The sequence below is a fragment of the Onychomys torridus genome, chromosome 16, assembly GCF_903995425.1.
Source record: "Onychomys torridus chromosome 16, mOncTor1.1, whole genome shotgun sequence".
NCBI classification, from domain to species: Eukaryota; Metazoa; Chordata; class Mammalia; order Rodentia; family Cricetidae; genus Onychomys; species Onychomys torridus.
In genome coordinates this window covers 7,124,864-7,138,461 of record NC_050458.1, presented here as the reverse complement: position 1 = coordinate 7,138,461, position 13,598 = coordinate 7,124,864, and the positions used below count along the sequence as shown (strand labels likewise).

The window sequence follows — 13,598 nt, the reverse complement described above, 5'->3', positions numbered from 1 at the left end:
GGTTTATTTGGACTTAAGGTTCCAGAGAGATACGGCTCCATCATTGTCACAGTAGGCAGGACCAGCTCACAGGCAGGAAGCAGAGAGTGAACAGGAATTGGTGCATAGCTTATAAAGCTGCAAAGCCCCTCCAGTGAACACACTTTATCCCATCCCCCAGGCCACATCTCCTAAGCCTCCTCCAAATAGCACCGTCAATTGAGGACTAAGTCTTCCAACACCTGAACCTCTGGAGGACACTTCCATTTCAGCCGTCACAATCCCTTTAGCTGTGATACCGTCTAGGTACTGAGTTTAGTTTGGAGGACAGACTGAAAAACCATTGATCTGGGAGCCATTTGGCATTATGATGGACAAGTAGCTTAAAAAATAACCAGAGAGGAAAGGGGCCCCATAAACTCCAACATCTCATATAGTGCTCTATTGTTGAGCAGACAGTAAGCAGCAGCAGCTGACCCAGGAAGAGGGACTCCATGTTTCTCATGGGTCATCTTCATCTGAAGTGTTCGTATGTTTCTTCCTAATCATTGTCAAGACTGGAAGCCAGAAATGAATCTGAAAAATGGATGAATAGACACTGGAGTCACTTCAGATGCCTCTGCTAGAAGCTTTGAAAACAGCAGAAAGTATCTTTCTGAGTCTTTCATTGGCTGTACCTATTTTCCACTTGTGTATGTGTGTAGGTATCTGATAACAGCCATGCAAGTGATCTCGTGCTTGAAATGAAATGAAATTCTCTCTAGCAACAAGAGATTCCTCCCATCCACCCTTGAGGAACGATCTAGTGTGGCTTTGTTTGGTTGGTTTTTGTTTTGGTTTTCAAGACAGGGTTCCTTCAGGTAGCCTTGGCTGTCCTGGAGCTCACTCTGTAGACGAGGCTGGCCTCAAGCTCAGAGATTCGCCTGCCCCTGCCTCTTGAGTGCAGGGATTAAAGGCGTGCTCTACAACTGCCTGGCTTAGTTTGGCATTTATAAAGCAACTTTACTTTGCTGTCCTGATGACCTGATACGAGAGTTCTTGAACTCTTCTTTCAACAAGTTGCAGTTTCTTACTTTCCTCCCACTATTAAATAAGCCAAATAAAATCAGTAATGTGTATAGGAGGCATATAGATACAGCGATGATAGCTAGCTAGATAGATAGATAGATAGCTAGATAGATAGATAGATAGATAGACAGACAGACAGATAGACTTAGTAGAGAATGAGCAAATTCATTAAAATTTACTAAGTGGCAACCCTTTCCTTCCATGTTTTTACTTTATCTTTGGTGTAAAAAGGTAAAAATTAGCCATTGTTCCACAATAGCCAATACAAAAGATCTTCCCAATAGCCAACTACAAAATACTTGATTCAATAGGTTCCCCCAATCATATAGTAGTTGGCCTCCTGATGTGAAGTTATAGAATGCTTTGAAATCCACTATCATTTGCCTTTCAGACACAGCATTAGCTTAATTAGAGGCATACCTCCCCCTTGACCTTACCTTCTTAAAGTACAGACTCAGTTTCCTTTCAGCTTCTCCCAGTGGCTGCTTAGATCTTTTCTTAAGGAGCTTTGCATGGAGGTATTGGATTCGCTCCCTCTCCACTCCAGGGTAGAAGGATCCTGACACCAGGATTTTAAGCTGCATCAGCATGGAAGACAGCAGTCCTAGGACTATTAGTGTTACAAGAATAATGCTAAGAGGAACCCAAGTCCCAGACACACTGAGCCGTGGGTTAGGGATGCAGCTGGCTTCAAACACAGATATACTAAAGGAAGAATTATGGATGATGTCTTGAGTTCCTTGCCTCTAAAAGGAAAGAGTAAAATAATCAGTAGCATGCCATCTTCTGTCTCTGTCTTTCTACTTCTATGCAACACACTATTTTCCTGCAAATATTCAGGGAGCTTTGTCTAAAGTGGCTGTCTGTCAAATCTTCTTGGATGTGTCATGATTGGAGCAGGGGAGAAAGGATGACTTTTATCTATAAAGGTGACAGTGTTTTCCAAAGTGGATTTGTGGAGTAAATCTATGAAACAGGGTGTCTGCTCTATAGCTTCTGGTGAGCCACATGGCCATGGAAATGTTAGGTTCTCGGAAGGCAGAGAACTATGTTTAACAAACACAACCATAAACCCATTTTTTAATGGACACTTGGTCCTTTACTTAGGGCACACAGAGGTGATGAAAGCTGGGGAGTCAGCTCAGATGGAAGAGAGGATTGGTTGGTGATCCAGCCATTTAAGACCCAGGCATAGCTTCCAAGTAAGGTCAAATTCCTCTTCCTCAGGCCACAAAGTTAAAGGATGTTCACTGAGTCATAGTGTCAATTAATCTTTTGGAGTTCCAGGACTTCTTCTTCTTCTTCTTTAGACTCTTGATGACCCCTTTTAGGGTGACATGTTAACCCACATCACTGAGGGAGACCAAAAGTCTTTTTGGAGGGGATTTTTAAAACAGGGCGTTTTCTGGTGTCTCTGGGTGTTCAGGAGGGGCTAGAAGGATAGAGAACAAGCCAGCTGTTCAGCTGATGACGAAGAAGAACAGAAGATGACATTGAGCCACCCAGCTCAGCCACCCGAGTGGAGAGTGCATGCTGATTCAGCTCTTTTCTCCTCTGACCTGGGAAAGTCATTTAATCTCTCGGTGGATTTGTTTTCTAATTTGGTAGAGCAGGAATTAATGGACCAGATCCTGCCCATGAGTAAACTACTCCCAGTATAAATTAAACACCTTGGGGATGGGGCATTAACCTTACAGACTGGAATACTTAGTAAGTTATTATCACCCTTGTGCCTCAGAGCCCTGGGGCCAAGCAGAAGTAAATTCTCATTAAAAAAAAGAAAAGAAATAAAAAAACAACCACACCTAGAGAACATCTTACATCTTAGAGCTACCACCAAACCTGGGCCCTCTGTATAAATGCCAACTCACATTTGTGCCTAAGCAGTGAGAAACACTTGGGTAGCCTCTCTTCTGCCTTTATTAAAAAGACAGCCAGTCTACAATGAAATGGAGATTTTGGTCCCTAGAGCAGCAGCATGCACTCTTTAATACGATGCAAGAAGCAAACACATCGATTGAGTCAGTGCTGAGCAACCAGCAATAAGAAAGCAGCGGGAGTTCGGGCTGGGCAGGAGCTATTTAGTCTAGAAATCGAGCTGGGGATTTGCAATTGGGAGTCGGAGCTTCAGAAAGATTGAGTCAACATTTGTGTATGGGCTTGGTTCAGGGCAGTGTGGAAGACACATTCAGTCTTTCAAAATGCCAAGCAATATCCAAAATGAGACCCTGATGACTTAAAAATGTGTTTATTTCTCTTAAGTAAACAATTTGCTGAGATGGTGTTGCTGTGTGATGGATGAAAGTCAAGCTCTGCTATTGGATTGTCCTGGAAAGTTAATGGAGTCCAGAACCTGGCCCATGGGTTGTGTTCACTAAATAGGAACTAGGGCTATTATTGCTTATACTGCCCATCCATCCATGCTCGTCAGATCACTTCCCACATTCTTTATTTAAAACATTTGTCTAAAATTGTATGATAGTGGAAGAGAAATATTGGCAAACCTTGTACCAATGTTTCTCTTCCTGTCTGATTTCTCTTTCAGAAATCTGCAGCAACAGAGCAGGCGAGGAGCCTTCAAGGGCATCCTGGGATAAGGGCAGGGCATTGCCAGTCACTCGAAAGGAGGCTAGCTCTTGGCACAGTCTCCCAAGTATAGCAGAAGAAAAGTCAGGAGATGTCACAGAAATCTTGCACTCATATCTGACCCAGCATCCACCACTCAGCTGCTGTTGTGTGTGTACACAATGGCTTCTTCCACAGGCAGATGAGCTCTGCAGTGGAACTGTCTTGGTCTAGGCATTATTATGTCCCTGGTGCTTGACAGGGTACAAAATGAAATTTACGGGAAGAAAGAACTACACACACACACACACACACACACACACACACACACACACACACACATTACAGTCTAAACCAGCAAAAATTCACAGAACAGGCATGGATGTTTAGTATTGACTGAGAGAGAAATACCCAAGAGAAGCATCAGAGGATGGGGTGGCGTGGGTGGGGTGGGGGCAGGGGTGGGGGGGCACAATGACAAGAATGCTGTAGGGAGAGTGAGGTGGAGAGAGGCCTTTGGCTTCTAGGCTTCTTATTTGGATTCATTTGAAGCACGTCTACCATTATCGGCCTGTTCCAAATATCTAGAGCAGCAGAGAGCCTTATAATTAAGTGAATTCTTCAGGGGCAGCAGAGAGCTCAGAGTAATCAACTCTAAGAAGCAGCTCAGGAAGTGGAGGGCGAGAGCCCTGAGACTGTGTGCACTGAACCAGCAAAGAGGGAAGAGGAGCGTGGCTGGGGCAGGGGGATGTGAGGCACCCAGAAGCAGAGGAAGAGGGAAGAGGGGTCAGGGTGGCCCTTCTCCCAGCATCATGACAGAGGGGACAAGTCAGACATGTGGAGACAGTGTTTACACTGCACGGTGTACTTAACCCCGGCATGCACCCCATTCCCCCCCTCTCTCTCATTACAGCTGGTTCAACTCCATAATTTCCAATGTTAAAAAACAGGCAAGTGTCTACCATTTTCCAGATCTTCTGAAATGTTAGCATAATCACACATATCCATAGGGAAAAAAATGGGAAAGAAAAAAGAAAAGGAATGATGTAACCCTAGTCTTCTCTACTGGCTCATGGCTGCCAAGAGAAGAGAGAGAAGTTCAGGAAAAGCCAGACCCCCACTCCACCCTACCCCACCCCACCCCCATGAAACAGGGCCACCAGGTTGAAGAAGGACTCTCACAGAAGCCAGGATGTGGTGGTGCACATCTTTAATCCCAGATTTCTGTGAGTTCGAAGCCAGCCTGGTTTACAGAGTGAGCTCCAGGACAACCAGGGCTGTTACACAGAAAATCCCTGTCAGAAAAAAAAAAGAGAAGGAAGGAAAGAAAGAAAGAAAGAAAGAAAGAAAGAAAGAGGGAGAGAGAAGAAGAAGAAGAAGAAGAAGAAGAAGAAGAAGAAGAAGAAGAAGAAGAAGAAAGGAGGGAAAGAAGGAAGGAAGAGAGGGAGAGAGGGAGGAAAGAAGGAAGGAAGGAAGGAAGGAAGGAAGGAAGGAAGGAAGGAAGGAAGGAAGAAAAGAAAGTTTCTCACAGAAGCTTCTGGTAGGTATCAAGGTTGAGGCTCTGGCTTTGTTCCTCAGGCGGTGGAATTAGAAAGGGGATCTCAGTCTTGGCTGCACACTGGAGTTACTTGAGATGGGGCTGGAAAAAAAACCACTTTAATCTAAGTAAAGTGGATTCTGGAAAGGAAGATGCACTTCCTTGTCTCTTCAATCCCACCATGACACTACTCTTTACCCCAGGTTTAGAAGGTCTTGCTCTTTAGACCCTATGCCCGACTTTCCCAGTGTGTGGTCTGTAGTTCACCTACTCTAAGATCACAAGGAGTGTTCATGGAAATACTCTCCCAGTCAAAATGAAACACTACTAAAAGAGACCTGAAACTGTGTGTCTACCCATAGAAATTCTACACACACACACACACACACACACACACACACACACACACACACATACACACACAGAGTCACTGACAGAACTCACATTAAAAATAGAAGTTAGGTGTACATGGGCAGCATTTTAAGCGAATTTTGGGGTTCCCCAACATCCACCTCCTGAGGTGGAAGCCCTTTTCTGTTGACTAGGACTACATGAGAAAGTTCTCCATCAGAAAAGTTTGAAGTCTGTCTGTTCAAGTCTTGACAGTGGGAGAAGTCAGCCTCAAACCTGCCTCTTAAGTTTGTTTATATCCCTTGAGACTCAAGAAAAGTGAAATTAAAGTTTAAAACCAGAGACAAATCTGTTCGTACCCTCCAGGCTATGATGAGTCTAAGTTTCCCAAAGATAAAATGTCCTAGCTCTGGGAGCCCATGATCCTCCGGGAGCCTGAGATGATCCTCCGGGAGCCTGTGATACTGGGAAATAGATTTCAGCAGTAAGATTAAGTCAGCTGCCTCAAAATGGAGAAATTGTCTGGGTGCACATCATGTGACCATGTACCTGGTTTGAGAGGGACATAGCAATTTTTTTCTATGCACAGAGACATATGTGTGATGCCACCACAGGCCAAGGAATGCCACTGGCCAAGTGAAATTGCATGAGGGAGAGTGAATTTTCCCAGCTTTCTGAAAGGAGGACGTCTATGCCAACGGAACTTGGACTCCAGCCTAGCAAGACTGATTTTAGACTTCTCCCTGTTGAACTAAAAGAGAATAAATATATGCTGTTTTAATATACCCAGCCTGTGATCATTCGCTACAGTAGCCAGAGAAAAATAACATAGAATTCTATTCTAGCTCTGGGACCTAATTTAGCCTATACCTATTGGGCTCCTGTGAGCCAGGCACCCACGTGATCTGAGGGCACCGAGTGACGTGGAGGCCCACCAATAAAAAGCCCCAGGACACCACAAGACGTGCCTGTGAGCCCTACCTCTCCATGCAGTCTCAAGTGAACTTCAAGCCCTGGCAAGCTTTGGAACTGTTTGTTCACGGAGGAAATGAGTCGGTACAGCAGATAATCCACAGCTGCGAACAGCACCCACATGTAGAGATGGGTCAGGATGGGAAGGAAAAACAGCCCCAGGGTTTTCCTGCCTTTGGGAGTCAGCTGCAGAGATGGGATGATGATGTAATCCTTCCTTTCCTCCTTGTTCAGAGGGAGCACACAGGGCCGCTGTTGGAGCCTCTCCTTTTCATCAAACTGAACAAATTGTCTGGTGATATAGATGTTCTCGTACTTCCAGCCACAAGGGCCCAGGAATCGCTTCATGAAGAGGCCAGTGCTGACTAGAATGAGCAGGAGCCCGGTGAGGGCAAGAAGCTTCTGGCCCAAGGAAGACAGAAGCTCTGTCGTGACTACCATATGCGACAGGGCACCCAGGACTTCTCTTTTAGTGTCATTGATATGAGCCTCCAGGGTGCGGCTGGGACTGAAAAGGGAGACCACTAGAGTCTGGTTCCAAGAAACGAGGTCATCAAACAGATTCAGCGGAGTGGCGAGGCCATAAATCCACCGAAGGGCTTCACTATATCGTGTTAAAAGTGGAAAATGTATTGAAAAGCTCTTCGCCCTTAGGTTGCAAGTCATGCTGTCTAGGAGACCTCTGAAGTTATTAAACATATTTTCCACGTGCCCGAAGATCACTACCCCTGTGCCTGCCGCAATCAAAGCGCTTCTGCCTTCACGGAGGCCGCAGGAGAGAAAGGCCAGAAGAACGAAGCACCGCGCATGCTTGGAACGCCACAGAAAAATACAGGTGATGGTCCAGACGGCAGAGAGCACGCCCACTGAGGCGATTGATGGGAGGACCCAGCAGAAGGCTGCTGACAGGAGGCTCACTGAGAGGAAAGCCACAAAGCAGCAAACTCCCAGATGCTGGATAAAGTCCAGCCAGCCGGTACTTCCTGGAAACACATATATCCCCCAAAGCCGTAGGAAGAGACTAGTGCCCAAGGTCCAGAGCCTCATACTCCCCGTGTCCCTAGGAATGAAAAAAAACAAGTTCAGAAATTGCTTAGAGGTCAGAGAGTGGACTGGCTGTGAATACATATCATTTCTTTACCCTCCCTTTGTCTGCCCCTTCTAGTGGGACTCCCACCAGGAAGTGGGAGGTGGTGGCACACGCCCTTAATCCCAGCACTGGAGAAGCAGAAGTAGGTAGATCTCTGAGTTTGAGGCCAGCCTGGTCTACAGAGCAAGTTTCAGGATAGCCAGGACCACACAGAGAAAGCCTGCCTCAAGAAAACCAAAACAACAATTAGAGAGTAAGGTGTTTCTGCGTCCTTTGGCTCCAGGCTGGCCTTGTGATTGCTTTAATCAATTAAAGGCCATGTGACACCTTTAGGCCTGTGACTCACATCTTCATACTCTCTTCATACCCTGCCCTCTGCTGAATTGTATAGTTAGTGTCCTCTTGAAGTGTTAACAAATGCCACAAACTCACCAGATCAAAGAAACACTCTTTTTTTTCTCTTGGAACTCCTACTGCAAGTCAGTAGTCTAAGCTGGGTCTGTAGAGCCATGATTCTTTGGAGGGTCCCAAGCATTGCATTACTTCCCTGTGCCGGCTCCCCGAGGGGTCCTCGTTCTCTGTATCACAGCACCTCCCTCCTCCATCTCAAAGCCAGGTTGATTTTTTTCCCTTTTCTCTGGCCCCCACTTCCATCTTTACCAATTCTCTCTAACTCTGATCTTCCTGCATTTTGTTTCAAAGGAACTTTGGGACATTTTAGGGCCACTCACCTAGATAGTCTAGACTAACATTCCCTCTCGAGACCTTTAACTTAAGTGCATCTGCAGGGTCCCTTTTACCATGTAAGGTGGCATATTCAGGCTCTAGGCATTGGGGCACAGACAGCTTAGGAAAATGTTGTTTCACCTGTCCTATCAGGTTCTAGACCTGAGCAACATTTTATCCTGATGCTTCTCTCAACTGAACAAAAGGCCAGGTAATTGTCAAACATGTAAGACACACACCCCCAACCTCGCTGCCCTTGCAGCCAGCCTTCCAGCTGGTCACATACACTTGAAAAATAATAAATGCTATTTCGTTTGGTTTTCTCCCCACCAAATTTTGTCCTGGTCTGCTTGACTGCAATTGTTCATTGACAAGAGCAATGGTCCTGTGTCGTGGGTCCTAAGAGTTGACGGATGGGCTGCAATGTCAATAAAGCGCATTATGCAAAAGCATCTTTAATAGTCATCTATTTTCTGTGCTCTCGTTTTACAGACCAGAAAGCGTACCAAGGGCATCCAGACTTAAGTGTGGAGTTGGACTGGAGCCATGGCACCGGGCTTCCTCTTCTGCTATCCCTGCCTCATGAGTACAGGTCTCTCTGGAGACTATTCAGGGAAACTAAGAATATTCTTGTCCCTAAATTAATCATCTTTCCCAGATCTGGGATAATTAAAATTAAGGTGTTAATTTTAGGCTGTTTCTACTCTGCTCAATATGCATATTTAGGGCTCTGATGTTCTTACAATGAGTTGGGTTCATTTGGACTGTTTAAATAGATTTGAGGTTTCTTCTCTCAACTGACATAAAACTATCGAAAGAACATTGTACCATATGTATAAGATTTAATGGGGACACTGAGAAGCCTTTAAACACTCTCAAATATATTTGATTTCATACAAATATTATGGAATAGGATTTATGGTGCAGCTTGACATTGAGAAGCCATGCATTCATTGCACTGGGTATGGAAATGATGAACGTAGATGGTGGCTATGGAGCATGAACCGAGCAACCAGGTGAAAATCTGACTCTTTTTCTGTGTTCACGCTGAATGAGGTTAACAAAGGGCAGAATCAAGATGGAGGAAACAGGCACCTTAGTAATAAGCACATGTAAATTTCTGGTGCATGACACAGAGAGCTTGCAGGTGTCATTCTGAATGGATATTAGCAGAAAAGAGATGCAGAGAAAACTCTCAAGTTGAAGAAAGGCTTTATCTATTGCTTTTGTTCAATGCTGCAACAAAATTCCCTGAGAGAAAATCTTGGTAGGCTATTTAAGGGCAGATGTTCAGAGGCTTCAGTCCAACTTGTTTGATCCAGGATGATGGGCAGAACATCCAGACACCAGGAAGGCCTTGCAGAGGGCAGTTGTTACATGCAGACAGACAGTAGAGAGTAAGACAGGAAGTGAGCAGGGATAATATACCCCTAAGAACTCTTTCCCCAGTGGCCTACTTCCTTAAGCTCAGCCCCACCCCTTGAGTGTCCATAGCCTCCCAAAATAGTAGATAGAGACTATTCTGGAGACCAAGCATTCAAATCAAGAGCCTACGCAAGAACATCACATACTCACTACCATAACAAGGGTCTTTGTCACCCTGACTAGCTTCACAGAAATCAGGATCCTAAACATGTGGAGGCAGGAAAATGCCCAGAAAAGGGCATTTGCTTTGTAAGCCTGGTGTTTTGATTAGTTTTTGTCAGCTTGACACAGGCTAGCATCGTTTGAGAAGAGAGAACCTCAGTTGAGAAAATGTCCCCATTAGATTGGCCTGTGGGCAATCCTGTGGAGCATTTTTTTTTTTTTTTTGATTAACAATAGACATGGGTAGACCTATTCCATGGGAGAGGGTGGTGCCAACCCTGGATGGTAGTCCTGAGTTGTGTAAGAAGAAAGCAGGCTGAGCAAGCCATAGAAGAAAGCTGGGAAGCAGCACTCTTCCGTGGTCTCTGTTAGAATTCTGCCCTTACTCCAGCTACACATACACAGTTCAGGGTAATGCATCTTACGTCATTAGTGTGCACTGGCTACTACGTGTGTGCGCACAGCGTGGTCATGCAATCAGCACACGGGTGTTGTAGCTCTGTACTGGGAGCCCTTAAAAAGCCAGATGCAGACCCCACCCTCTCACTGTTCTCTCAGCTCTCCCCCCCATCTTTCTCTCTGCCCTCTGCACGTGCTCTTTCCCCGGCCTGGTCCTTTTGTCTCTCCCCCTTTCTCCTAATAAAGCTCTCTGCTACTAAGTAACCGGGTTCTGTCATGACTGTGACCTTTCCGCTGCCACCAGCGCCGTTTATCATTCGTTTCAGCCTCTGCTTCAGTTCCTGCCCTGATTTCTCTTTATGATGAACTGTAATTTGGACATGGAAGCTGCAATAAGCCTTTTCCTCCCCAAGCTGCCATGGTCATGGTGTTTGGTCACGGTAATAGAAAGCCTGACTGAGACATATGGCTACCTGAGTTCTGCTACGTGGAACCTGCATAAAAGTGGAAGGACAGAGTGAACGCCACAGATTTGTCCCATGACTTCTACATAGCAATGCATAGTAAATACACTCCACTCCCCCCACTAATACAATAAAGTAAAAATATTTCTTAATAAAGACTCCCCACAGGAGGCTGTTCTAATTTCACCAGAGGGAAAGGGACTTAGAAAGAAGCTTAGGGTGGGACCATGAAGAACCATCATTCTTTATTCCTGCAAACTTGTGTCACTTCAGAATCAAGTCAGATGGAAGGTGAGCAGTGTTTGCACACGGCCAATATCAATGGGTCTGTTCTCTGGACACTTCCCCGCTGGCCCTACACAGGAGGACCTGGTGGACATTGGACAGTGTGCAGAACATCCACCCCGGAGCAGGTCAGGAGCTGTCTCTCTCCCCTCAGATATGGCCCCAAGCACTTCCCTTGCCATTAATTTTAGAATAACAGCAGAACTTTTGGATTCGATCCCATGCTGTTATTTGACTGATTGGCACGTAGAAAGGTACTAATTGTCTATTACATCAAGGGCCCTTTGTAGGAAGCCTCCACATCCCCTACCTCAAATGCACTTTGCCTTTTACACCGAAGTTTTACACAGAAGCAGAAGTGGTGAGCCTTTACTGAAACCTGCCGGCCGGCACGCAGAGCGGCTGGTGGAGTGGAATTCAAAGCATTGCAGCCGTCAGCTCTGCGTTCTGCCTAGATCTCACAGGTCTGGGCTAGGGGACGGGGCTCTCAGCTGTCCAAGCTTGTTCCTACCGGAAACATGTCACACTCACCACCCATGACTGCTCAAGAGCTGACCCAAGTATCCCAATCCCATCTCCACTCTCTACCCATTCATTTTTCTCTTCTTCATCAAAACAGTTGACCCCATGAGGTTAAAATGTCTCCAACCAGCAGGTTGTCTTTAACCTAATTAGAACACCCAGTTTCATGTTTTTCCTAATTTCTTCTAAGAGGTCCCAATTTTTCTCGTCTGCTGAAGTATTAATAATGTATGTTGTAGGCTCATTTCTTCCTTCTCTTGCTTTATCCTCGTACAGCATGTTCTTAATACAGACATTCCTCCACAAGTATGAAACAGATTTATAGACACATTAAAATTTTAGTATTCTACAATAAAATCTAATATCAATTAAATGAGATCTATGGCTGCAATTTCATCCCGTAAGAGGCCCATGTTTACTCAACAAGCGACAGCTCCACCCTCACCCTCCTTGTCTTTGTGCTGAGAACAGAATATTACCCAGAGACACCTGCCCTTAGGGCGGAAGACTGGAGGCCTTCTCCTGGTCCACAGGGACAAAGCTGAGCCCCACCCTGAACCTCCTCTTCTCTTACCCGAGTGGGGCTTAGATTTCTTCCCCATCCTCGGCTTATCATTTTTCTTAATTTAGATGACATGATCCTTCCTGTTGAAGCTTGAGGAGAGAAACATCTCCCAAAACCTGGACATTCCCTGGAAAATGATGTGTCCCATCAACCCAACACAGTCATGTGCTTCCGTAGAAAATTGAGACTTTCTGTTTCCTGATCTAGGCAAAGCTTGAATGCTCAACTTCATGGGAAGCTGAGTGGCAAGATGGTTGCACCATTCACCTGATACTAGGATGCTATGTTATGCAGTAGACTTTGGCAACCTCTTTTTGCTTCAGTGTGGGCCTCACCACCCTGCTAGTTTTCTTCAGGGACTCTGATTCTCTCCTTTCCTAGGACCAGTAAAGTCCAAAGTCTGACAAGCTATTTGCTTGTTTCTTTCTCAGAGGCTTGGAGTCAAAATTCCCTGCATGCATGTCATGATCAGCCAGGGACACCATAAAGAAATGCCTTAGAAAAAAGCAGGAGACATTTCTTTTTCACAGTTTTGGAAGACCCTGTTCAAGGTCTCACAGGCCCAAGCTCTGGTGAAGGCTTTCTTCGTGGTGTGCAGGTGGCTGATGTCTCTCTGTGTGTCCTCACATAGCAGAGATGGGAGAGAAATCTCTGGCTTCTCCTCTTCTTTCTCTCTTCTTCTACTGTTTTTTATTCTTCCACAGTGTATTATCTTTAATCAAATGTGGAGACTCACCCTCTCTTTAGCAATGGCAAGCTAAATGTCCTTCTTCTGAGGACATATTGGGTGGAAGCAGGACCTGTAGACCATATTAACCTAAACTTCCTTAGAAAGCCTTTTCGTCACACAGCTGCACTGCGTGCACTGGGTTCGATCCCTAGCGCCTTTCTTTGGGGGATAGCTGACTAAAAGACGTTGGCTCAGTCTGGCGGGTTTTGGGCTCAGCTGTCAGTTTGCACTTGACCTTCCTGAAGCTAGTCCCTTCCTCCAGTCTCCCCACCCCTTCCCCATCTTAGCTCACTTCCCAGCCTTGCCCTGGAGGAGCTCTCCTTCCTCTTTCATTCCTTGGCATAGTTTGAGCGTGCTGTAAGCGGGTATTTATTTGAGCTCCGTTTGCTTCCCTTCCTTAGTGTTTACAGGACTGAGTCCTTCATCCTCTACACCATTTCTTTTGGCAGCTTCTAAAAGCCTACTTGATCCCTTTAACCTATCATTTTGCTTCCATTATCAATAATGCTGATTGCCTGACTCAACAGCCTTGTCTCTCCAACAAAAAGAGCCTGCTTCTCGCTTCTACAGCAGCAATTTCCCAAAAGCAATCACCACTTCCTTGCTTTTCTCTCTAGCCTATAGTTTGTGATGTGCCCAAGCAGGCAAGCCTTAGCTAGAGTGGACAGCAGAGCACTACAAGGACACCATCTCCCTTTCACAGGGTTAAGGTGATGCTCATGAGACCCAGTGAGAAGAAACAGAAAAGAACAGGGCTG

The 13,598-nt window shown here is 45.6% G+C and overlaps 1 protein-coding gene across 1 annotated transcript; it reads right to left on the bottom strand.

Moving 5' to 3' along the window:
* Nucleotides 1-530: 530 nt before the first annotated feature.
* LOC118597253 (dendrocyte expressed seven transmembrane protein) lies at nucleotides 531-7,519 on the bottom strand. The gene is made up of 2 exons (XM_036208656.1): nucleotides 6,686-7,519; nucleotides 531-557 (listed from the first exon to the last, which is right to left on the bottom strand). The coding sequence occupies exons 1-2, from the start codon at nucleotides 7,517-7,519 to the stop codon at nucleotides 531-533; spliced, it is 861 nt and encodes a 286-aa protein (XP_036064549.1).
* Between the last annotated feature and the right edge of the window lie 6,079 nt (nucleotides 7,520-13,598).